This window comes from Artibeus jamaicensis, unplaced genomic scaffold (genome assembly GCF_021234435.1).
Source record: "Artibeus jamaicensis isolate MK-2021 breed Jamaican fruit bat unplaced genomic scaffold, CSHL_Jam_final contig_76, whole genome shotgun sequence".
NCBI classification, from domain to species: Eukaryota; Metazoa; Chordata; class Mammalia; order Chiroptera; family Phyllostomidae; genus Artibeus; species Artibeus jamaicensis.
In genome coordinates this window covers 26,408,901-26,431,366 of record NW_026521954.1, presented here as the reverse complement: position 1 = coordinate 26,431,366, position 22,466 = coordinate 26,408,901, and the positions used below count along the sequence as shown (strand labels likewise).

The following is a 22,466-nucleotide window of genomic DNA, read 5'->3' as shown; positions in this document are numbered from 1 at the left end:
AGTGTGGTGAGCACTCAGCCCCTGAGGACCTCGCGCCCGGCGCTGTCGTGGGTTACACCCCGCCCGTCCTCCACGTGCGCTGCGGGGGGCGGGTCTACGTGTCTGGAAGGCAATGGCAAGGAACGACTAGAAGTAGGAAATACAGAGGATGACTGCTGTTTTCATACGTGGACTCCCCAGCTGTCACTCAGTCACGTTGTGACGTGACACCTGCCCCCAGCTCCCAGCCGCACTGGGCAGCACGGCCACTCTGGGGACAGGCTGCCAGGATGGGGACTGCACAGGGCTAGGACTTGCCTTTGATCCGCGCCCCTGGCGGACGGTTGGGGTCCCACTTGCAGTGCTGTGGCAGCCACTTCCCCAGTTGTGCCCTGAGGCCTGGGCGTGCAGCCCTGGATTTGGCGCGAGGTCCCAGGGCACTGCCCGCCACTTGTTGGGACCCAGTTGGGCTGACGCCAGACCTTCTTGTCTCCTGCTAATACTGGGGTCAGAGACTGTGCCCTTCACACCCGGAGGCTCCTCACCCTGAGCCGTCGCAGGCACGCTTGGGGCCAGTTGCAGGGGACCGGCCGGAGGGCTGGCCGGGGAAGGGTTCTCCCAGCCGAGTCGCTTCCGACACAGAGTGTGCTCTCCTGTGCCCCGTCTCCCTCCCCTGGGCGCGTCTGTTCCTGTACCGAGCCTGGGGCAGGATGCCGTTCAAATGCGGTTTATTGACGCAGCCTCGAGGCTGGCTGCGTGCTCACACTCCGCACGCGCACTGCAGGCTCCTGCGTGGTGCTGCGTGTGTGGGAGACTCGTCCCTTGTGCTGGCTGAGGGCCGCTCCACCATGCGGGTGAACCACGGTCTGTCCGTTCTTCAGACAGAGAGGGCGGTTTTTAACACTTTTCGACCTGCAGAACTCCTCATGCCAGTTCCCTGCTAAATAAACTCGGAGGTGGGGCAGCGGAAGTAGACCCAGTTCTGAATAGTCCCATCCTGCCAGGACGACCTCTGCCTGCCGCCTGAGCCTTGGTGGAGACGCACAGGCTCACCGCCGCAGGGTCAGTGCTCTCTGAGGTCAGACCCAGACGGCAGAGGGCTGTCTGTGCGGGGGTGGCAGTGCTGCGGTTCAGGGTTGGGGGAGAAGCGGGAGTCTCGTGGCGTGTGATTCCCATCTGCCTGGGGAGAAGACAGTGCGGAGGAGGGGTGGGGCGTGTGGGGGCCTTCACAGTGTGGGAGCTCTAGGACCGGCTCTGTGAGAGCCGGGCGCCGGGCCCATCGGGAGCGGCAGCCTGTCGCTGGCCGTTCACTCACAGGCGGAGCCTCGGGGTCTTCTGGCCTGCCCGCTGTGTCATGCCCGCCGGAGCCGGGGTTCCAGCAGGCAGCGAGCTCGAAGTGCGGGGGCTGGCAGACGCGCAATCCCCGTGCACTTGACTGTCGGTCAGGTGTCGTTCCTGCCTGTGAAGGCCTCGTTTCTTCAGTGCCCCACATGCGCTCTGCTGTCACTCGGGTGAGCGACTGAGTGTGTGTCACACACGCACACTCTGCCGTGGCAGCACTTAAATGCCGGCTGCAGACCCAGCCACGACCCCAGCCCTGACCACCTTCAGGGTTCTGAGAGTGAGCTCGCTGCGGCCCAGAAACCTCGTCAGTGGGTCTGTTGCTCCTTCTAGAAGACGCAGCCTGTCCAGCACGAAGTCCCTGGGTCCCCAGATGTCTGAGGAAGAGGAGGACTCCGACTTGGCATCCAAACTGGGAATGTGCAACAGGGAAATCGTCCGGCGCGGGGCCCTCATCCTCTTCTGCGATTATGTCGTAAGTGCAGTCACATGGGGGTGGCGCAGGTCCCGGGACCGTCCCCGAAGACAGTCAGGGCACACCGACGGCCCCGGCCTGGCGAAGCCGGGCTCCTGCTCAGCCTCGCCTGGCTGCATGATGGGGACCCGATACAGCCGTTGGGCCACAGGGCTGGGAGCGGGCCGTGGGAGGCCCCGTTCAGCTGCCACTGTGGCGTGCCCGTGGAGTGCGCCCCGCACCCCGGGGGTGCTGGGCGGTATGTCCCCGGGAAGCCGTGGGAGCGTGCTGACAGCGTGATCGAGCTGCTGCTGACCAGGGAGGAGTCTGGGGACAGTTTTCCAGGCTGTGGAAGAGTTAGATGCTCATTGCTACATTTTCTAAAAGTCTCCGAATGTTACTCTTTTTTAAAATTAACTTGAACTTTTAACCAGAAAACTACTATCACATGTTTAACATAGAAAATTTCCAAAAAGTAAACAGAAGAAAAGAAATTCCTTGTGATTCTGCCACTCGAGTCAGACCCTTCCATCTGTGACGCTTTGGTGGGGGTGGCGCTGTTTCCACACCACCGTGGAGAGTGCGCGTGTCTCGGATGGCAGCGTGCGCGCAGTGCCGTCGTCGGCAAAGCACAGCCAGCACCCCGGACTGGAGAGGGCGGTCCGGAGCGCCTTCCTCAGCCGGGCGCGGCCTCCCTGTGGTTTTCCTTGTTTGGGCAGCAGGTTGTTAGTGTTCGGTTTTGCTTTACGTTCTTGATGTTGGAACAGTGGTTTTATCTTGTCGCATTTCTGAGAAATGATACAGTTACACAACACATACGTATCTCGAAATGGGTTAGTCTCGTTTCCTTTCTAATTGGTATGTGGGGTCCATTCCTGTTTTGGGGTCAGGAATTCTAGTAAAACGGGGACAGTGATGGGGACGCTCCTTTGCCACTGCCCTCTCACAAGACTGGAGCCAGAGTCACTGGGGAGCACACTCAGCAGGCCGGGCCAGAGCCGGGGACAGAGCAGGGATGGCCGTGGACGGGGCAGCCCTCACTGTTGCTGTGCTCCGGGGACCCACGGGGGTCGTGCCCGCTGTGGCAGATGCCTGGTGACTCCCCCACAGCCCTGGGCCACACACTCCTTCTTCCAGCCATTGGCTAGTGTCCCTTGGAGCTGGACTGCGGGGTCCCATTTCCTGTGGGGTCTCCCTTGGACCGGTCTCAGCCACGGCGGGAGATGGAGGTGACGAGCTCTGCGAAGGGGGTCCTTCCCGCTGATGCGCGGCGGCCACCCTGGCCCTCTTCAGTGAGGGTTGGGTTCGGAGTTCACCTCCCCTGCACGCCTCTGGCCTTGCCGGTGGCTCCAATGTCCGTCCTCGGGGGCCTGCTGGACAGTGAGCCCTGACTTTCGTCTCCCACAGTGTCAGAACCTGCACGACTCCGAGCACCTGACATGGCTCGTTGTGAACCACATCCAGGACCTGATCAGCCTGTCCCACGAGCCTCCCGTGCAGGACTTCATCAGCGCCGTCCACCGGAACTCTGCTGCCAGCGGCCTTTTCATCCAGGCCATTCAGTCCCGCTGTGAGAACCTCTCCGCCGTAAGTCTCTCCCGGTTGTTGCGGCAGTTGTCAGTCTCTGTTTCCCGGGCCTGTGTGTAGGGTGTTGCTTTTGACCCGCTGACCTCCCTCTCTCCAACACCAGCCGACCACCCTGAAGAAAACCCTTCAGTGCTTGGAAGGGATCCACCTCAGCCAGTCGGGCGCCGTGCTAACGCTGTATGTGGACAAGCTTTTGTGCACGCCGTTCCGTGTGCTGGCTCGCATGGTTGACACCCTTGCTTGTCGCCGGGTGGAAATGCTTTTGGCTGCAAATGTACAGGTACCGAACGAAACACTGACACTGGTCTTTGTCGAACCCAAGCAGGCGGGTCGCACTGTCGGCCGGGGTCTCCCCCCGCAGGCACGTCCTCCTTCTGGTCACTGAGACGTGCGGCGTGTGCGAGCAGTCATCAGTGTGTGTGACACGGGTGCTTCGTGTCCGTCCGGTCCCCCGCCCCCGTCTGCCTCTGTGATGGTGGACGCCCCCCAGGCTCCCCTCTGAGAGTGAGCACAAGGTGGTTTGGGTTCGAGGCGTGTCTCGGAGCCCCTGACACGCTCCTGTCCTCTGCAGACCAGCACGGCCCAGCTCCCGGCAGAGGAACTGCACCGAATCCAGGAGCACCTTCAGAGCAGCGGCCTGGCGCAGAGGTAACTCGGAGGTGCTCCTTGCTCTCGGAACAGACACACAGGACGAGAGGCTGATGTGCTTCTTGGACAGGTTCACTACAGAGGGCCTCGCTGTCTGAGAGGTCTGCCCTGGCAGCAGAGCCACTTGCCGTGGCCCCGCGGCTGTGCGAGAGCGCCCGGTGCCTCTGCTCGCCATGCTGCAGGGGAGGGCGGCGGGCGTTGCCGGCCTTCCCTCAGCGAGACCGCAGGACGTGCTGTCCTTGCCGAGTAAGAGCTGTGGGCTCACAGAGACCTTACCGGTGCTTGGTGTGCATCTTGTTAAATTTTTGTTTCTTTGCAGCTGTTTACCACCTGATTTGTATGCAAAGTCTTCAGAAGCTTGTATCAGAAATTACAATATCTGTTGTATAAGTACACATGTTCCTATGACTGCAAAGTAGATTAAGACAGGCTTTTAGTTTTTTTTCTCCCGGGGGGTGGGTGGGGGTTGTGGAACGAGAGAGAGAGCACAATAAGTCCCTGTGGCTCAGCCTGAAGCGTGCCTGCTGGAGGCGTCTTTAACTGGGGAGGGTGTGACCTGGGGGTCGGACCTGTTTGGGGGTCACTTCTCAGTGTGCCAGGCCAATCCGTGTTGCAGTGTGCATGTCACTCCGATAGCTGGCGGTGGGAGTTTGGACAGTTGTCCTTATGCGGCCCCAGAGCTGGCACTGGGCCTGGCCAAGGAGGACAACAGGTGCCCTAAGCCAGAGCGGGTGGCCCTTCTCCGCGTAATTGGTGTAAACCTCATCCTGCTAGGCAGCTGAGCGTGCGGTCCAAGCGCATGGTCCATTTGCATTTATAAACCTGCCTTCACTAGCGCTCACCCACGTCCACCTGACGCAGCGTCTGTCTGCAGACCAGGTTCTCAGAACAGGCACGCATGCACGCACGCATGTGCCGTGGCCCAAGAGCGTGGGCAAGGCCTGAGTGTGCATCGTGACGAGCATGCCGCCCCCGGGTGTCCCCCACGGGGCGGGGCTCTCACCCACGCGCTTGCTTCCAGGCACCAGAGGCTCTACTCCCTGCTGGACAGGCTGCGTCTCGCCACCGCCCCCGGGTCCCGTGGCCCCTCTCCTCCAGTCACAGCCCACCCTCTGGATGGGGACGGGCCCCTGGCACTGGAGACCGTGCGTCCGGACAAAGTAAGTGTCCGCCATGTCCACGTGAGACCCAGGGGCTCTGTCCAGGCACTGAGTGTGCAGTGGCGGTTCAGTTCTTGAGATGTAGCGGCACTTGGCACAGCTCCAGCAGACCCCTGGCCTGCGCTGGTCCTTCCAGCGGTGTGCAGGGTTCTGTCGCTGACACGGTGCCTGAGGTCCAGCCCAGGTTGTTGGCAGGGGCGTGGGTGAGAAAGGAAATGCTTTCTTGGACACTCTGGAGGGGCCACCAGGGTCATCACTGAGAGGAGCAGGCATTGGGTGGCCGCGGCCAGCACTGGGTTTCGAGCACAGGCCCGCTTGGCCCGGCTCCGTCTCCTGACACCTGCTGGCTGCCTGAGGTTGGGACTGTGCTGACCCCGCCGCCCTGAGAGTCCTGTAAGTTACCCTCCCCTTCACCACTCACGGCTGGGGACCGTTTGGGTCCTCAGTGCAGCTTGGCACTCTGCTTCCCTGGAGGGGTCACTTTGAATGTGAGTCCGGTTTCACAGCCCAGGCACACTGTAGCAGAAGCTCAGGTCTCTGTCCTCAGGTTTGGTTTGTTAAGTTTTTCTGCTGGGCTGGCCCCGAGCGTGGGGCAAAGCTGCACCCGGAGCAGGTGACAGTGCAACGCCAGGCAGTGAGGGCGGGACACGGGGAAGGTCTGCGGCCTTCGGTGCCAGTGCCGAGTGGAAGGACAGTCGACTGTTCGCCAGGTGAAGGGGAGAAGGAGCAGGTTTCCAGACAGCGGAGCAAGTTCAAAGACAAGCCTTTGAAATAGCTCTATGGTTTGGGGAGCAGCTTGCACGGCCAAGCCAGAGGTCATGGTCACGGACCTGAGTATGCCGTCCAGGGAGGCCGCGAGCCCTCTGGTCTGGGGCGGGGTGGGCAGCACGCGTCCAGTGGCACCGAAGCCCCGCCCCTCTGCAGGCTACACCAACCTTCCCCCTTCCCAGGACTGGTACCTGCGCCTGGTAAGATCCCAGTGCTGGACGAGGTCCGACTCTGCGCTGCTGGAGGGAGCGGAGCTGGTGAATCGGATCCCTGCAGGTGACATGAGTGCGTTCATGCTGAACTCGGTACGGCGGGGCGCAGCGGGCCGCGGGCACCCCTCTGCTGTTGCATAGACGTGCTTGATTGCTCCTGTCGTCCTGCAGCCACTCGGCTCTGCCGTGCTGGCCAGGGCCCGTAGTCCAGGCAGGGCGGGTTGCAGTGTCTGTCCCGTTAGAGCCCAGGAGGGGTCAGTTTGTGCTCCAGTCTCTTCACGTGTGTAAAGGAAGTGGGCTCCTGCACACCACAGGCCACTGCCCTCACTTGTTCTTGTGGGTGTGAGGAGAGGCCCTGAGTGCTGGCGCGGCGTTCCGGAGACTGGTCTCAAGCGAGGCACTCCGTGCCCCGCACGTGCAGCGAGGCCTCCCCTTCCTCGCGAGGTCCCCGCCTGCACTCCGCGCTCCGGCGGGGCCTGTGAGGCGTGCGGCCCCGTCTCTGTCGTCCGGCTCAGCCTTAGTGGGCTCCTCCTCAGTCCCCTGCGCCCAGTTGCCCTGAGGCTCCCTGAGTGGGAGTGAAGGAACAGCAGGGACGGGTGGGGGTCATGAAGGTTGGGCCAGTGGTGGGGACAGAGTGTGCCCCAAGGACTAACTCCCCACCAGCTTCAAGATAAGCTATGTTGGAAAAAACAAAACAGGAGGACTAGCCCCAAATCAGTTTGCTGATAGTCATTTGAAGATCCAGTCAGTGAAAGCTGATTTGCTCAACAATCGGTCTCCTGACCAATTTGTGGAATTTTCCAAATTTGGTCATTGGACTTTCAACAGCTTTTAAAGGTTCTGGCCAGAATGCACGTTCAGTTTTAGTCACTGACGGTGACATGTATCTTCTTGGTTATCGACTGAAGATTGAGATTCTGCCTGAAAACTGCCAAAAAAAATCTTTAAACGGTTTTTAAAAGTTGGCCCAATGGTACAAATTGCAACACCATAAAAAATGCTGTTTTTTCGACTGGAATTGTAGCATTTGTGCGGCACCTTGGTTTAATCTCAGGGGCTTTTGAGTGTCGCCTGCTTTTTCAAACCTTGGGCGTGTTGGGTGCTTTGCCTGTCTCTCAGGTGGCCCATCGGCTTAATTTTGGATTTTTTTCAGTTCAAGTCTTGCCATTCAGTTTTTGATTTCAAGCAGATTAGAAGGCATGATAAAATGAGAACAGTTTGTTCTGATTAAAGCACCGAAAAGAAACCAGCCCTGAGCGTGTTTACCGAGTCGTGTGATTATTCGTAGGAGTGGGATGTTCTCCCTGCGAATAGGTCTGTGTTCTCAGACGTGTGTGCACGACCCTTCCTCCTGTTGTATCTCTCGCCCGGTCAAGAGCCTGCTGTTGCTGAACCTTTGCCACCTTCGCGCAGGAGTTCAACGTGAGCCTGCTCACCCCGTGCCTGGGCCTGGGCGCGCGCGAGGTCTCCGGGGGCCAGAAGAGCCCCCTTTTCGAAGCGGCTCGTGTGGCAACTCTGGACCGTGTCACCAGCGTGGTTCAGCAGCTCCCCGCTGCCCACCACGTCTTCCAGCCCTTCCTGCCCGCGGAGCCCGCCGCCTACTGGAGCCAGCTGAGCGATCTGTTCGGTAATCAGAGTAACAGCGTCTTGTGGTGTGAGGAGCGCGGTGGGGCCAGGGTGGTGCTCTGCACGGGGAAACGTGCGGCGAGTGCTGACAAGGTGTCAGATGCACTCGCAGAGGTTGCCGAGGGGCGCGCTGGGGCCCAGCCCGGCGTGGCTTTTGGTGTGCTGGCCGCCGTGCGGTGAGTTGGCCTGGCCAGGGCTGCGAGCCCTGCGGGTGTGTTTGCACCCGCAGTGAGCGCGCAGGTCGGGAGGGTGTGGGCGTGTGCGTCCGAGGAAGCGTGTCCGAAAATTGCCGACTGCCTCTCAGAGGTCACGGGCCTCTGCCAGACTTCGTCCCCCCAGGAAGAGCTTCTGTTTCAGGGGACGCCGTGCTGTACCGCTCCCTGACCACACTGGCCCGTGCCCTGGCCCAGTACCTGCTGGTGTCCCCCAAGCTGCCTGGCCACTTGCACCTTCCTCCGGAGAAGGAGAGGGACACTGTGAAGTTTGTGGTCACGACCCTGGAGGTGAGAGGGCTTGGGAGCTTGGTGTCCCTGTGCACAGGGAAGGGTGCCTGGCACCAGCACCTGAGAGAGGACGGCAGTTTCATCTGGGAACCCGGGGCTGCGCACAGTCAGGTGCGCCCTTTGCCGCCTCCGGTCACGCCTGCTCGCTGTCGGCCCGTGTCCGCCCGTCACCTTCCCCAGGCTCTTGCCGCATGCTGGCGCAGTTGTCGCATGCTGTCTGCAACACGGCGCTCCCTCTGCTGCCCGCAGAGCTGACAGAGAGAGGCTCTCGGGCCTGAAGCCGTCTTCCCTGACCTGCGGAGGCTCTCGCCTGTCCTGGAGCAGGCTGAGGGGGGAGGGCGCTGGTCAGAGAGGAGGGGAGGGGAAGGTCAGGAGAAGCCAGTGTGGGCGAGGGCCGAGCTCAGGCCTTCGGGGTCTCCACAGCACAGTGGGGCCAGCACACGCGAGGAGGGAACCTGTGCCCTGGCTTCTAACTGCCTTTGACTCAGAGCGTAGACGCTTTGTTTGAGTTCCTTCCCAGGGGACGAGGCACACAGGTGTGACGTGCTTCCCGACCTTCGCCACTGGAGAAGTACTCGTCAGATGCATTTGTTTGGTTTCAAGTTGAGCAGTATGCTTGCATTTTCAGCCACAGGGGTTGACCCTCTGTCAGCACTTACATTTCCCCTGAAACGTGTGCATCGTGAGCGTATTGCCTGTCAGATGTGTTTGGAAAGGAGCCAGAGCCAAGCTGCGTTGCTGGCCCCTGCGCAGCAGCAGGTGGCGCCAGGAGGGACTGTGCTGTCTGCTGTTCGTGGGTTCGAACAGGCATCAGCTGGAAGCCAGGCCACGTCCTCTGGGTCTTGGTGTGGGCAGGAGAAGGGCGAGCATGGGGCTGCTGTGGCGTGAGCCCTGCCAGCCCTTGTGCGCCTGCCGTGCCCGCCTGTACTGCATCACTCGGGTCTCTCTGCAGCCTGCGACGCGGGCTCTGCTTCCCACTCTGTAGACGAGGGCGGGCGCAGATCGTCTCACCCAGCTAGGGTGTAGCCTGTCTGGCATCTGAGGCCAAGGGTGGCTATTTCTGGAACCCAAGCTCTTAGATTGACCTTCCTAGACCGTGACAGAGGCCAGTGCTTTGGGGGTCCTGAGATAGAGCCGGCAGGAGCATGGCCAGGGGAGCATTTCCAGAGGAGCTCGCAGGGCTGAAGGGAAAAGGCGCAGCCAGGTCGGGGTGGGCGTTCTGGCAGAGGGGGGGCCCCGGGGACTGTGCGGAGCGAGTGCTCAGGACTGAGCGGAACAGAGTGGACGTGCCAGCCCCTCTCTCTGGAAGGGTAGAGTTGCTGGGACTGGCCGGCCTCCAGAGCCTCCGCTGGTTCCGGGACAGCCGGAGTCGTCTGCTGCCCTGGCAGTCCCCGCAGCAGGAGGGAAGCAGGGCCTGAGCCTCTGTGACGTCGCCCTTCCCCCGCAGGCGCTGTCCTGGCATCTGGTCCACGAGCACGTCCCTCTGAGCCTGGACCTCCAGGCGGGCCTGGACTGCTGCTGCCTGGCCCTGCGGCTGCCCAGCCTCTGGAGCCTGCTGGCCTCCTCGGAGATGGTGACCCACGCCTGCTCGCTCATCCACTGCGTCCACTTCATCCTGGAAGCCAGTGAGTCCGTGACCTGGGCAGGCTTCTGTCCTCTGTCCCTCTGCACATCTGCTCACAGTTACGTTGTTCTGCCTGCTTGCCAGGTGCCAAGTTAAGGAACCGGGGGTGGAGGTGGGGGTACAACATGGGCCTTGATCTTCAGGGCCTTGAACTCTGCACTAGGACTTAACTTGAATGTGCTTTTGTGGTCATCTTGTTGCAATTTTGGAGTTCCAGCTTTCATCAGATACGTGTAACTTCATGGCTCTGAGCGCTGATACTAGCTGACTGTTTCCTGCTTTTAGTCCTAAATGATCGTAGACTAATGAGGTTGCTTGTGTTCTATTACAGTCAAAGTGCTTGTTTCTACCTACGTGTCGTAAAATAAAAACGAGTTAATCTCTTCAAGGGATAGTGTCCTCAACAAGGGCCATGAACCAAAATTTTGAGCAAACTGACGTTATATTTTATAGGGTGGAGGATGTTTTGAAGTTTTGTGTTTTTGAAGTGAACATTATAGAGTGGCGTTTTTAAAGTTTCATTGTTCAAATTGTTTTCACCTGTGTGTTTGTGGCCCCCTTGAGAATGGAGGGCCCGGGAACGCCTTATCAGATCCAGCCTCCCCAGGGTCGCGAAGCCCCTCCTGCAGCAGGGGGCGCCCCACATGGGACAGCTGTTGGGCCGGGGCAGCTGCAGACAGCGAAAGCCCAGCTCCTCGTGCATTTGAGGTGGATCGTGACACTGACACCTAAGACTAGCCTTGTCCGGCGCTGTCCGAGTCAGTCTGGGGACATCTGGGCCTCATTTGACAGAGTCTGTCCCTTTGAAATGTTTCGATGCTGCACAAAGATGAAATTCGAACGAGAAGGAATGGTAAAGTGTTCGGAAATTCTTTCGTATGTTCTGTTATGGTTTTAGTTACGGTGCAGCCTGGGGACCAGCTTCTTGGTCCAGAAAGGAGGACAGCGGCCCCGGCAGCGGCCGGAGAGGACGCAGACTCGCACACCCGGAGCAAGTGTCCAGGTCTGTTCATCACTGTGCTTTTGGGGGCTCGAAACTCGTTCACAGGAGAGACAGTCCTGGCGGTGCACACGAGCCCTTGCAGGCCGACCTAGCTGTGTCCCTTGGCTGCTCCCCACAGTGGGGGGCGTGGCGCTGCAGCTGCCACTCACCCTCCAAACTCAGCAGGGGCGTCACACTTCCGGGGGGGACCCCTTGCCCCCCATCCATGCCTCCATTCTCTCTCTCTCACCTGCTCTCCCGTGTCGGCACTAGGTTCTCTGTGCACCTACGGCCTCGTTGAGTCGCTCACTCAGACTCTGGCCCTTTGAGGCACGTTTCCTCCTCGGTCCTCCCTGTTGTAAGTGACCAGCAGGTGTTTGCTTTGTGGCGAGTGAACACATGGAAACACTAAGGAACTTAAACAAGTTCGTGGAAACACCCACCCGAACATCAGGCCCCCTGCTCGTCTGTTTCAGCCACTTCTCCGTGTGGATGTTTAAACGGACGTCCCTGCTTTGCCTACAGAAACAGAAAGTGCTCGTCCCGGTCACTTAGTCCGTCCCGACTTGGGCCGGGCAGCCCAGTTCTTCCTGTGCCTTCTCTCAGTTCCCGTGTTTCACTCTGAAGATGACGGCAAGGCGGAGTGGGAGGGGGCTTCTCGGCCGGGTGACTGCTTGCTGTCACCAGGGCCTCCAGGCTCCGGGGCCCTCCCAGCCCTCCACGGGGGGTCTGGCCGGGTGCCAGCTGCAGCTGTTCCCCAGTGGCTCTGGGCTGCGTCTCATGAGAACACCTGCTCGAACCCCCGGAGTCTTCTCTACGCTCCACCGAGTTAGGAAACATGCCTTTTTCGTAGCTAGTACATGAATGCCTTGTGTTTTTGGTTTTTGGGTTTTTTGCCAGCTTTTGTGCAGTCCCAGGTAATAATGGCGTTTTCCTGTCGTTAGATTTGAGCGTAGCAATTTTTCTTCTGGTTTCCTGCTCCCGGCTTTGCAGTCATGCAGCATGCGGAAGCGGTGGGGTTCCTTACGCGGCCAGGCCCCCTCCAATGACGTGCCTTGGAGCTGTGCTCCGGGGACCCTTCCTCTGTGGTCTCACGTGGCTGCCCGCGGGCCTCGCCGCCCTGCTGGCTGGCCGCTGTCTAGCTGCATGACTTCAGCAAGTCCCTTACCCCGCCAGGAGGACAAGGACAGTGCTACCCCCAGCAAGCACCACAGCAAGTGCTGGGCTCACTCCTGGTGCCCAGTGAACGTCTCATGATCAGTTCAAGTGTGAATTTCCATTGCTCTGAAGACAGTTCAGGCACAGGAAGGGTCCGAGTCAGGGTAGGCAGCCGCCGGCCGGAGGGCATGTAGTGCGAGCTCAGGGAACGGTGGGCGCCCTGTGCGCGCTGGTGCACTTTTCCTGGCCAGAAAAGAAGCCTCTTTCTCACCTCTGTGGGACAGCGTCCTTTAAAGATGGTCTAGTAAATCTGATCAAAGTCAATCGTGTCTCTCGGCTTGGGTTTGACACCTCAAGCCCCGGGAGAGTGCCTTCTCTGCGTGAGGAAGTCGACTAGCCGAGGGACTCCGTGGGCCGTGGGAAGTGCTCACACGCAGCCCTAGACATGGGTCCGCTCGGCGCACCCTCCGCTCTGGGAGGGCGGAGGGGTCGGTTTGGGCGTGCATCCTGACCTTTCCTCACTGCGGTGTTTGTCTAGGCCCTGAGTACGTTACCGCAGCCTGCAGGATGGTGGCCGAAATGGTGGAGTCTCTGCCGTCTGTGCTGGCCTTGGGGCATAAAAGGAACAGCAGCACCCCCGCGTTCCTCACGCCGGTGCTCAGGAACATCATCGTCAGCCTGGCCCGCCTGCCCCTCGTCAACAGCTACACGCGCATCCCCCCGCTGGTGAGTCTGCGCGTTTCTCTGCAAAGGCAGGCCCCTGGCCTGGGACCCCCCTGGTGACCTGGATCGCAGGCTCAGGTACCGCCTCACCCCTGGTGGCCTGCGCACTACGTCTCATGCTGCTGCCTGCCTGGCTTCCTCAAGCCTCATGTACCGCTGGGGTTGGCAGGAGTGCTGGCTCTTCTAAAACAGGGCGACGGGAACATGCCAGCACAGACCACCGGGAGGCAGGCGGCGGCAGGGTCCTTCCCGCACGGGGTGGCAGCCCACTGCCCGAGGTGGGGCATGCTCTGGGGGCAGCTGTGACAGCATGTTGTGGGGTCTGCAGCTCAGTGACTTCCTTTCTTCTTGCCCACTCAGGTCTGGAAACTTGGGTGGTCCCCTACGCCAGGAGGGGACTTCGGCACAGCCTTCCCCGAGGTCCCCGTGGAGTTCCTCCAGGAAAAGGAGGTCTTCCGAGAGTTCGTCTTCCGCATCAACACTCTAGGTAGTGCGGGCTCCTGCTCAGAGCCCAACGCATGGCAACAAGGGGGGGCCCAGTGCTCCAGAGCGCTCTGGTGGTCTTACCCACGAAAGGACTGGGCGTGGCCTGCTCATGGGTGTGCATTCTGAGTGTCGCATTGAGAAACTCCACCCCAGCTCGTGTGTGTCAGAGAATTTGATCCAGGTTTTTATGTCTTGGGCTTGTTTGAAGTCCAGGTGGGTGCCCTGGTAATCGGTGGTGTGGGGCTGATCTACGTATGAGGCCCCACCTCAAAGCACTGCCGCCGACTCTCTCTGCATCCTGCCGTGGAAGATGTGCTGATGGGCTCGAGGGAGCCAGCCTGGGGGGACTTGGGGGCGACTTCGAAGAAGAGAGAGCACTGGGCTCGGGTGGGCGGGTCATCCGGCTGCTGGGCCCCGGCTCCGTGGGTGCTGCCTGCTCCCTGGATCTGCTACCCGTGTACAGACTCTCGGAGGTGCCTGGTGCCGGCACACCGAGCCGTCCTGTCCGTAGTCTTCTCTGCTCTCTACAGCAAGGCCGGGGTGGCATCTTTGTGTCCCCACTGCTTATCTGTGGTCTGGTGGGGGTCGTGGGTAGCAGGTCCTGAAGGGCAGTGCCCTGCTAGGTTGTTCCCAGGAGCGTGTGTCTCAGAGTCTGGTGCAGGCACCTGGCAGCCCAGTCTGCGTCTCCGTGTGGCCCCTGTGGCCTCCCTGCCTCGGGCTTCCGCAGATGCGGAGTCTGACCCTGAAGGTCTGGGCAGCAGGTGCCTGCTGCACCTGCCTTTTCCTTCAGTCACCAGACGCTGTGTGACTCTGAGTAACAGCCCAAGGCTGGCTGCCCCGGGGGCCGTTTTTCTTTCTCTCCTTGGAGATTGTCACCAGGCAGCCCCTACCTCGCCACCGCCCAGTGCCAGCCTGTCCTCCCTGAGCTGTCCTTGAGTGGAGGCTGTCTGATGGACCAGGGACCCGGGGCAGTTTTGCAGTGTTGTCCTGCTCTTCGCCCTGTGTGAATTCCCACACCTGTCTGTCTGTGTTTACTTAAGTGTGTGTGCCTGTGACCCATGTCTTAGCCTCTTTCTCTGTGTCAGCTTAGCAAGGAGAGCCTGTCCCTTGTAGCCCCAGGGCAGGCAGTGTGGCACCTACCCCTCCCGGTGATGAGTGGGACCGTGGAGTGCAGCCCTCAGACGCAGCTGCTCCCCCAGCAGTGCCTGTGGTGCGGACGCCCGGGGTCCTGCTGCCCTCTCTGGACCACACTCCTCTGGGACCAGTGCCAGGTGGACCCCCAGTTTCAGTCACACGGACGCGCAGGGGCAGATGCCACACTGCACATGCGTGGTGCTCAGTGTGGCAGGCGGTGCTACGAGTGCATCTGGGAGCCTCCACGGGCACTTCCCGGCTCCGTTACACTCGGCTGCCTCCGCTTGACCCTGCCGTGCGTGCGTCTGTGTCCTTGCTGGTGGACGGGGGCTGTCCTGAGGGTCGAGAGGGCTGCTGTCTGGGGCACCGGGGCCCTGCTTGCTCCAGGTGGGGGGGGCGCGCGGCCTTCTCACGTAGCATTTACATCCGCAGGGTGGACCAGTCGGACCCAGTTTGAGGAGACGTGGGCCACCCTGCTCGGTGTCCTGGTGACGCAGCCCCTGGTGATGGAGCAGGAGGAGAGCCCACCGGAAGTAAGGTCCCTTGCAGGCCTGTGTGTCCACTGGCTGGCGCCCGCAGCTGTGGCAACTCATGAGCCGTTCCTGGTGGGCAGAGGAGGGCAGTGCGCTCATTTTTCCTGTCTCACGTGGTTCTCATGGGTCACTGGATTGCATTCGGGCCAATGTCCCAGGGCAGGAACAAGCCTCCCCGAGGCCGGGTGTCCTGCGCAGACCCCATGGCTGGGGTGGTCCCGGGGGCTCCCCATCGTCCCCCAGGGGCTGACGCCCGCACGAGGGCTCAGTGCCCACGTGCAGGCCGAGCCAGCAGGCGCCTGTGTGCGTCTGTCTCTGCAGAGGTGTCGCCGGGAGTTGCCGGGTGTCCCCTCACTGACGTGGTGTTAGTAGCAGCCAGTGTTCGATACAGCAGAGCCTGAGGCCTTGAAATGCAGAGTCAAGGGATGCAGGCCCTTCACTCTGGGGGGAGCTGTGGCTGGCCCCTGGAGGGACAGTCCCCGTGGGTGGATGTTGGGCCACCAACATTGTCCCTAAGTCCACGTGCAAAAGCTACCGGGTTGTCAAGTGCAGAGTTTCTAACACTAGTGAGGAAATGTAAGGAGCTCTTATTTGCAGGGTGTGTGTGGGAGTGGCAGCCTGGCTTTGTTGCAAGTCCCGGTGCATGTGTCTGTCTGTGGTGGGCGCTGGCAGGTGGGACAGGACGCTGGCTCTGGGCCCGTCCCTCCGCAGTGCTCAGGGCCCCTTCCCTCAAGGCCACATGGCCTGAGAGCTCTGGGGTCTGGTGTCCGGCCGCCTGTGACGTAGTTGGGTGTGGCTGTTGCTGCAGGAGGACACGGAGAGGACACAGATCAACGTCCTGGCCGTGCGGGCCATCACCTCCCTGGTGCTGAGCGCGATGACCGTGCCCGTGGCCGGCAACCCGGCCGTGAGCTGTTTGGAGCAGCAGCCGCGGAACAAGCCCCTGAAAGCTCTCGACACCAGGTTTGCTGAGGGGCATGTGTCTCCAGGGCGTAGCCATAGAGGGGCCTTCGGGGCACCCTGCCCCACCAGGGTGGGCTGCATCCTCCCCAGGGCACTGCCCCTCGTTGCTGAAATTAAAAACAAAACCACTGCACATCTGCATCACGGTGAGAGGTGCAGCCCAAACGTGATGCGTGACAGTGACAGAGCAGAGCGAGGGGGCGCAGGGCAGGGAGTGCCAGCAGAGACGGTGTCCTTGGGTGGGGCAGCCGCCTCTTTCCCCAACGCTGAGCCTTCGTCCTGAATTCCAGGTTTGGGAGGAAGCTGAGTGTGATCAGAGGAATTGTTGAGCAGGAGATTCAAGCAATGGTTTCGAAGAGAGAGAATGTTGCCACCCACCACTTGTACCAGGCGTGGGACCCTGTGCCATCTCTGTCCCCTGCCACTACAGGTACCCGGGGGTGGGGCGCTCGTCCTTGGCCAGAGCCAGCCACGCGGCTGGCACGCAGACCGCAGCGGTCAGGCAGAAAGGCCGAGTCCTGGTTCTGCGTGGAGGCTGTTCACTTAGCGCGGTGACTTTTAGCCTCTTTCATCTTGTGGCATGGCGCCCGTCAACTAATTACAAAAATTTGCAGCACGCCAAGGATGTATTTTTTGCCGATCTGCCAAAAGAAATAGGTACAATTTTGACTCATCCTCACCGGACGGCCATTGTTGTAGCGGCGGTTTTATCTGACAGTCTGAGGGGAACGAGGTCCGTGCCCCCAACTAGACAGCCAGGTGTGGCGTGTTGCAGGTGTTCCTGTAGCTCACGCTGCCCCGAGCCGTTGGCACCCGCGCCTCCCAGGACCAGGAGCCTGGGCACACCTGCCCGGGGTGGGCGCAGGGGTCTGTCATTGTAGAGGAGGGGAGTGTTGTGGGATCTTCCCTTTAGTGCACATGTGTCTGTTGCTGAACAGTCGGGTTTTAGGCTCAGTTCCTAGGAGTTTGAGGAGTTGTGAGATGCTGCAAGTTTCAGTGTCCTGAAAGCATCCATTGGACAAGGTTGCGTGTGGAAGTTACAGCCCTCAGACCCCTCCTGTGGGTCAAACTGGACTGTGTGTGAACTGGGGTCCCTGGAGGAGCTTGTGGGTGACGGGAATGAGGCATGGCATCGCTGTCACAGCAGGAGGCACAGAGGACAGAGCTCACGACAGCAGAGGCTGCTGAGGGGCGGGGGTGGGGTGACAACCCCAGAAGGAAGGGTGGGCCCATTCGTCTGGGCCGGTGGATGAGGGGGGACCAGCCACACCTCCAGAGGGCGCAGCACCAAGGCAGGGTCCCAGGAGGGGCCGCCTGTGGCTTTATGCGCAGCCACTGACTCCCGAGTTTTCCCAGCTCAGCCGCAGCCAGGTCGTGTGTCAGGGAGAACTGGGGACAGTCCTGCGGTGCCTCAGTGTCCTGCCAGCTCTGGGCTCCACTGCTGCACCTTCCCGCCGGCCTCGATGGTGCCCAAGGCGGCCAGCCTGACGGTTCTGTTGCCCTGCAGGTGCCCTCATCAGCCACGACAAACTCCTGCTGCAGACCAACGCGGAGCGGGAGCTGGGCAGTGTGGGCTACCAGCTGGGCCAGGTCAGTTGCACTCCCCACGCTGCCCTGTGTCTGCAGACGGGGCCATGGAACGCCTTCAGTGTGTTCTAAATAAACCAGAGGGAGGGTCACTTGCACCCGTCTTGCTTATTCCCAGAAGGACACAGGGTTACTCGGGGTGCTGACCGTGCAGATGTGCACACACAGTGCAGCAGTGTGCGTGAGACCTGGGAGAGAAAGGCCCCGAGGGCGGGCCCCCCGCACACCCGCTGAGGGAGGCACGGTCCCATGGCCCCGTGCGGCTGGGCACCAGGCCCCCCACCTGCTGGGTGGGTCTCTTTGAACTGTGCTTCATCAGAAAAATGGGTGCAGTGGTGCACGCGACAGCAAGGTCAGGAGTGGTGAGGCAGGCCGTGAGGACACGGGGGTGAGGTGCTGGCCCCGTGGCGGCCACGTTCTTCCTCCATGTGGTGTCCAGTCAGCAAGCAGCTGGCGCCGGAGAGCCCTGTTAGCCTCCGTTTCAGAGTGAGTTGGTCAGGACAGTGTCGCATGGCATTCTCACAGCTCGGGGCCACGGGCCCCGTGGGACACCCAGGACCACCCTGCTTTTCCCCACGCAATGTGCTCTTTGTCTTCTGCAGAGAGGTCTGAGCCCCGAGATGGAGCAGGGGGCAGCCTTTTGTCTGGGTCACCTGGTGGGAGTGTCCGAGGGCCAGGCTGGGGGCGAGGAGCCTGGGCTGGGGCTTTGTTCTGGGGCCTGTGGCGTTTGCCTGCTGTGTCCTTCCTTCAGCGTCCGCGTCTCCACTCGCCCCGAGAGCTGCACACGGTGTCCTGGTGCCTGTCACCATGCCCTGGCCTGAGCTGCCACCGCTTGGAGGAGAAGAGTGTCTGGCGGGCAGCAGGGGCAGCCACTGCTCCTCGAGGCCTGCAGACCTTGGGGGTCTGCTGCTGGGGGTCCTGGCTCTCCTCGGTCAGGGGCAGGGCGGGGACTGGGAGGGGGCACCCGCTGTCGCTGCAGAGTAGGCCTTGGGGCTGGTGTCACCGGCCGTGGGCGTGAGTAGTGTGCAGCCAGCCGGTGGCTGCTCTCTAGCAGCCTGGGTGACGAGTGGCTGTCAGGAGGGAGCGCAGTGTGTTTGAGGTGGCGGGTGGCTTTGCTCTGCCCCTTGGGTTCTCCCCCCAAGCCTCCCAAGTCCCTCCCACCCTGCCATCTCCAGAACAGTCGCCTCCCCTTTGGTTGGGGGGATGCTTGTCTTAGCAGATCCTTCAAAAAGTGAGGTTCGCCCCCGTGACAGCCAGGGTGGCAGGACCGGTTTGGGAAAGGAGCCCCCGGCAGCTCCGTTTTCTGCCGGACTTCAGTCACATGTCCCTTGGAGGTGCCGTGTCCTTCTCTGGGGCTCTTTCCTGCCCACCCTTAGCTGCTCCCCTCATTCCACGTCTTCCATCTGGAAGGTGGGGCGTCCTGAAGCACCCTGTCCGGGCCAGGGTCTGCTCAGGTCCCAGGACCCCGGGCCTCAGGGAGCCTGCTGCCCAGCCCCCGAGCGTGACCCGAGTGTCCTGTGTCTGTTGAAGGTGTCCATCCACTCAGTGTGGCTGGGGAACAGCATCACACCCCTGAGGGAGGAGGAGTGGGACGAGGAGGAGGAGGAGGAGGCCGACGTCCCCGCCCCTTCGTCACCGCCCCTGTCTCCAGTCAACTCCAGGTCTCCTTCCCCCTTCCGGTTTTAAGCGGTTTGGTGTTTACTAGTCATGGGATTGGTTTGGGTGCCCCTTGGGTGACACTGTCAGGCCGTGTGTGGGGGTCACCTGTGTCCACACCCTGCAGGAAGCACCGGGCTGGGGTCGACATCCACTCCTGCTCCCAGTTCCTGCTCGAGCTGTACAGCCGCTGGGTCCTGCCGTCAAGTTCAGCCCGGAGGATCCCCGTGGCCCTGGTCAGCGAAGTGGTTCGCTCTGTGAGTTTGCCCCATCCCCCCCCGGAGTGTACAGCGCAGGGGTGCCCCTGTGTGCACACCTGGACACACACAGTTTACAGGGGTGCCCCTGTGTGCACACACAGCTCACCATCTCTAGCATGGTGCCCTGACCGCATTCTCCCCCCCTGGTAGGAGTGGCCGTCTGTTGGCACATGTGAGGTCCATGGTGGGCGACACTCTCAGGGAGCGGGCTACTGTCCTCGGGTCTGCAGGCCCCGGCCCTGGTCCGTGGGCCCCTACCTCGGGCCTGTGCCTCAGCCTGCGGGCCCCCACCTCGGACTGTCTGCGCCCTTCATGCTCTTGGGGCCCCGGAGATCCTTGGTGTGGGCGTGTCTATCGGTGTCACGGTCCCGGAAGCTACACCTGAGAGTTGGCTCACCGGCTCTGCCGCCACCGGCAGCTGTTCCCCGGGCCAGGCCGGCGGGTCGGCACCGAGACCAGTTCCCCGGAACCGCCGCCTTGCCTGTGCAGCGTAGCCTTTTGGCATTTGCACCAGAGGACGGTTCTGAGCAGTGCTGAGTGGGGCGTGTCACGCCGGGTTTGCCTCAGTACACCGTGAAAGGTCTTTAAGTTGTTTTCTAGCTGGTCTAGGTTTTTAAGAACTTCATTTTTTATTTTAATAAGAGTTTACAACTTGATGTTTTCAAACACATCAAAGTATCATTAATAAATGTGTTTAACTTTTAAGTAAGAAATTAACTACTGGTGTTTTAATGATAATTTCTATTTTAAAATAACTTTTCTAATTGGTGAGAAGAGAATTGTTTCACATTACTGCAAGTCTCTTTAGTGTCTGGCTTTTAGAGAACAGCTGGACTCTTGCGTCTGCCCTGCATTCAGCCTGTTACTATCAGCTGGCTTCCAGAACGTGGCACCGCGTGTTCGGAAGGAAAATGAGTCTTAAGGTTATTGCGGAAGTAGCGTTGCCAGGCGAGCCCAGTGTCCCCTGCAGGCTCGCCGGTGGCGCTGAGAGGGCCCTGCTCCGCACGCTCTCCCAGAGCCTGGGGCCTTCACCCCTCACTGACACCTTTTTTACGTGTCGAGGGAAGAACCGAATGTTGAAGAGTGAGGCGTTTTGGGAGAGACAGAGAGTCACTGGTGAGGCATTCGTGTCTGAAGCAACTCCTGCGTCCTGAGGCTTTGGAGGTGTGAAGGGCCTGGAGTCTCTGACCCGGCAGACGTGGGGCTCGTGCGTGGCAGCAGCGGCCAGGCCGCGTTCCCGTCAGGCTGCACCATGTTTCGGGCCGGTGTTTGCCAGTCTCTCCGCGTGGGCACGGCTCAGGAATGCCCGGCACCCGCTGCCCTGCGCTGTCCTGAGAGCGGGGCCCTTTGCTGTCCTCAGCTCCTGGTGGTCTCAGACTTGTTCACGGAGCGCAGCCAGTTCGAGATGATGTACCTGACGCTGACCGAGCTGCGGAGAGCGCACCCTTCCGAAGACGAGATTCTCCTCCAGTACCTGGTGCCCGCCACCTGCAAGGCGGCTGCCGTCCTGGGAATGGTGAGCTGAGGGTGCGCGGGGGCCGCCGCACAGGGGCCGGGTGCCGTGGGAGCAGCCGCAGCCTTGGGAGGTCTGCCTGGAGGTCCACAGCGAGTGTGTGACATCGTGGGCCCTCTTGGCAGGGCGCCATGAAGTGTGCTGTGGTGGGCGAACCCCGCCCTGGGGACCCTTCGATGGCGAGGTTCTCAGGGCGGCGCCTGCCCAGGAGCTGGGTATAAGGGTAGTGGAGATGGGACTCTTTCCACCACAGTGGCCTGCAGCTCCCGAGCCCCCTTCTCTGATGGGCTGCAGACCACGTGCTTTCTGCCGACCGGCCCTCCCTCCTGGGACCGCTGTGACGTAGTCGCCCTGCGTCTCCAGCCTGAAGTTGGGGCATTGCAGTCTTTGGCACCACAGGACAGACGGGGCCTTCTTTAGAGCTTCCCTGATCCTACCTGTGGTGGGTCAGGACTCGGCCACTTTCTGTGCGGTCAGCCCCCCACGGCGCCCGCTGCTCCGATGCACAGAGGTGTGTGAGCGTGGCCCCAAGCCCGTGGAAGAACGGCAGCTTGGTGTGAGAGAAAGGTCGCCACGGACGTCAGCCCTCTTCAGGGCTGAGGCCAGGCTATTAGCCAACTTGCTTCAGGGCCACCGGGCGGGGGTGGGGGAGGCCCACGTCAGCCCCCGACTCTCCTTCCCCCTAGAATTTGTTTCTCGGGGCCAGAGCACAAGAGCAGGCACCCCCATCCGGGCACCCGCCCAGGGACCAGGAGCGGTGGGACATGGCTCCCTGTGAGAGCCCGTTGCAGCTGCACCCTCTGGGTGGGGAGGCCTGTGCAAGCGTTTGTGGGACTTGGAGCCAAGCCGTGGCGGTGCCTTTGCTTGCGGCGGTGTCATTGCGCTCAGGCCCGGGCCCCGGGGCATAGGTCACGTCCTCAGGGAGTCAGAGGAGGGGTCCAGGCTGTGAAGAGGGGCCTCAGGCAGGGTGAGGTCAGGGACTCCTCGGTGCTGCCGTGGGCGGGGCTTCCCTCCGGCTCCTGTGAGGTCTCTGCCCCTCACTGGGTCCCGGTGCTGCTGCTTGCAGAGCTGGGCCCTGGAGGTACAGGTGGCAGCAGTTCTTTGGAGGTGTCTGGCAGTCTGTGGGTGCTGGGGAGGACCCCAACACAGGGACACAAAGACAGGGGTCTTGGGGACCACGTGGCCAGACAGCCTCCTTGCTGCTTTTGAGGAACGAGCCCGGGGCGGGGGGCCCTTCTGGGGGCTGGTCTGTGAACCCCAGCTGTTGCCACCCCTCTGCCCTGTGCTGTCGGTGAGGTCTCCTTGTGGGGAGAGCTCGGTGTGGAGACCCCCAGGCCCCTCACTGTGTCCCGGACACTGAGTGGAGCTGGCGGCAGTGTGTCCAGACAGTGGTCGGGGCCCTGAGACCACCCCGAGTTTGCACTTAGGGCCTCGCAGATTTGCCTGCAGTTGTGGCCATGACCCACGAGTGACAGAACGCAGGGCCAAACCAGTGCAGGGGGACAGGGAACAGGGCCCGGTGCAGAGGAGACAGGGCTCAGCGTCCCGAACCCTCTTCCAGAGTTGCAC

The 22,466-nt window shown here is 61.3% G+C and overlaps 1 protein-coding gene across 6 annotated transcripts in view; it reads left to right on the top strand.

Moving 5' to 3' along the window:
* The window catches only part of HTT (huntingtin), a 106,970-nt gene that overhangs the window by 80,074 nt on the left and 4,430 nt on the right, over window positions 1-22,466 (top strand). For 4 of the 6 annotated variants that reach the window (XM_053672285.1, XM_053672284.1, XM_053672282.1 and 1 more), the window contains 19 exons: window positions 1,654-1,795; window positions 3,182-3,361; window positions 3,465-3,641; window positions 3,933-4,009; window positions 5,031-5,169; window positions 6,120-6,242; window positions 7,563-7,776; window positions 8,100-8,278; window positions 9,726-9,903; window positions 10,801-10,905; window positions 12,581-12,768; window positions 13,126-13,252; window positions 14,818-14,918; window positions 15,727-15,881; window positions 16,172-16,311; window positions 17,389-17,471; window positions 18,999-19,129; window positions 19,252-19,381; window positions 20,745-20,900. In XM_053672285.1, the coding sequence (XP_053528260.1) occupies window positions 1,654-1,795; window positions 3,182-3,361; window positions 3,465-3,641; window positions 3,933-4,009; window positions 5,031-5,169; window positions 6,120-6,242; window positions 7,563-7,776; window positions 8,100-8,278; window positions 9,726-9,903; window positions 10,801-10,905; window positions 12,581-12,768; window positions 13,126-13,252; window positions 14,818-14,918; window positions 15,727-15,881; window positions 16,172-16,311; window positions 17,389-17,471; window positions 18,999-19,129; window positions 19,252-19,381; window positions 20,745-20,900 (2,725 nt within the window). The remainder of the gene's footprint in view (window positions 1-1,653; window positions 1,796-3,181; window positions 3,362-3,464; window positions 3,642-3,932; window positions 4,010-5,030; window positions 5,170-6,119; window positions 6,243-7,562; window positions 7,777-8,099; window positions 8,279-9,725; window positions 9,904-10,800; window positions 10,906-12,580; window positions 12,769-13,125; window positions 13,253-14,817; window positions 14,919-15,726; window positions 15,882-16,171; window positions 16,312-17,388; window positions 17,472-18,998; window positions 19,130-19,251; window positions 19,382-20,744; window positions 20,901-22,466) is intronic. The other 2 variants (XM_053672283.1, XM_037126985.2) reach the window with 1 other exon arrangement.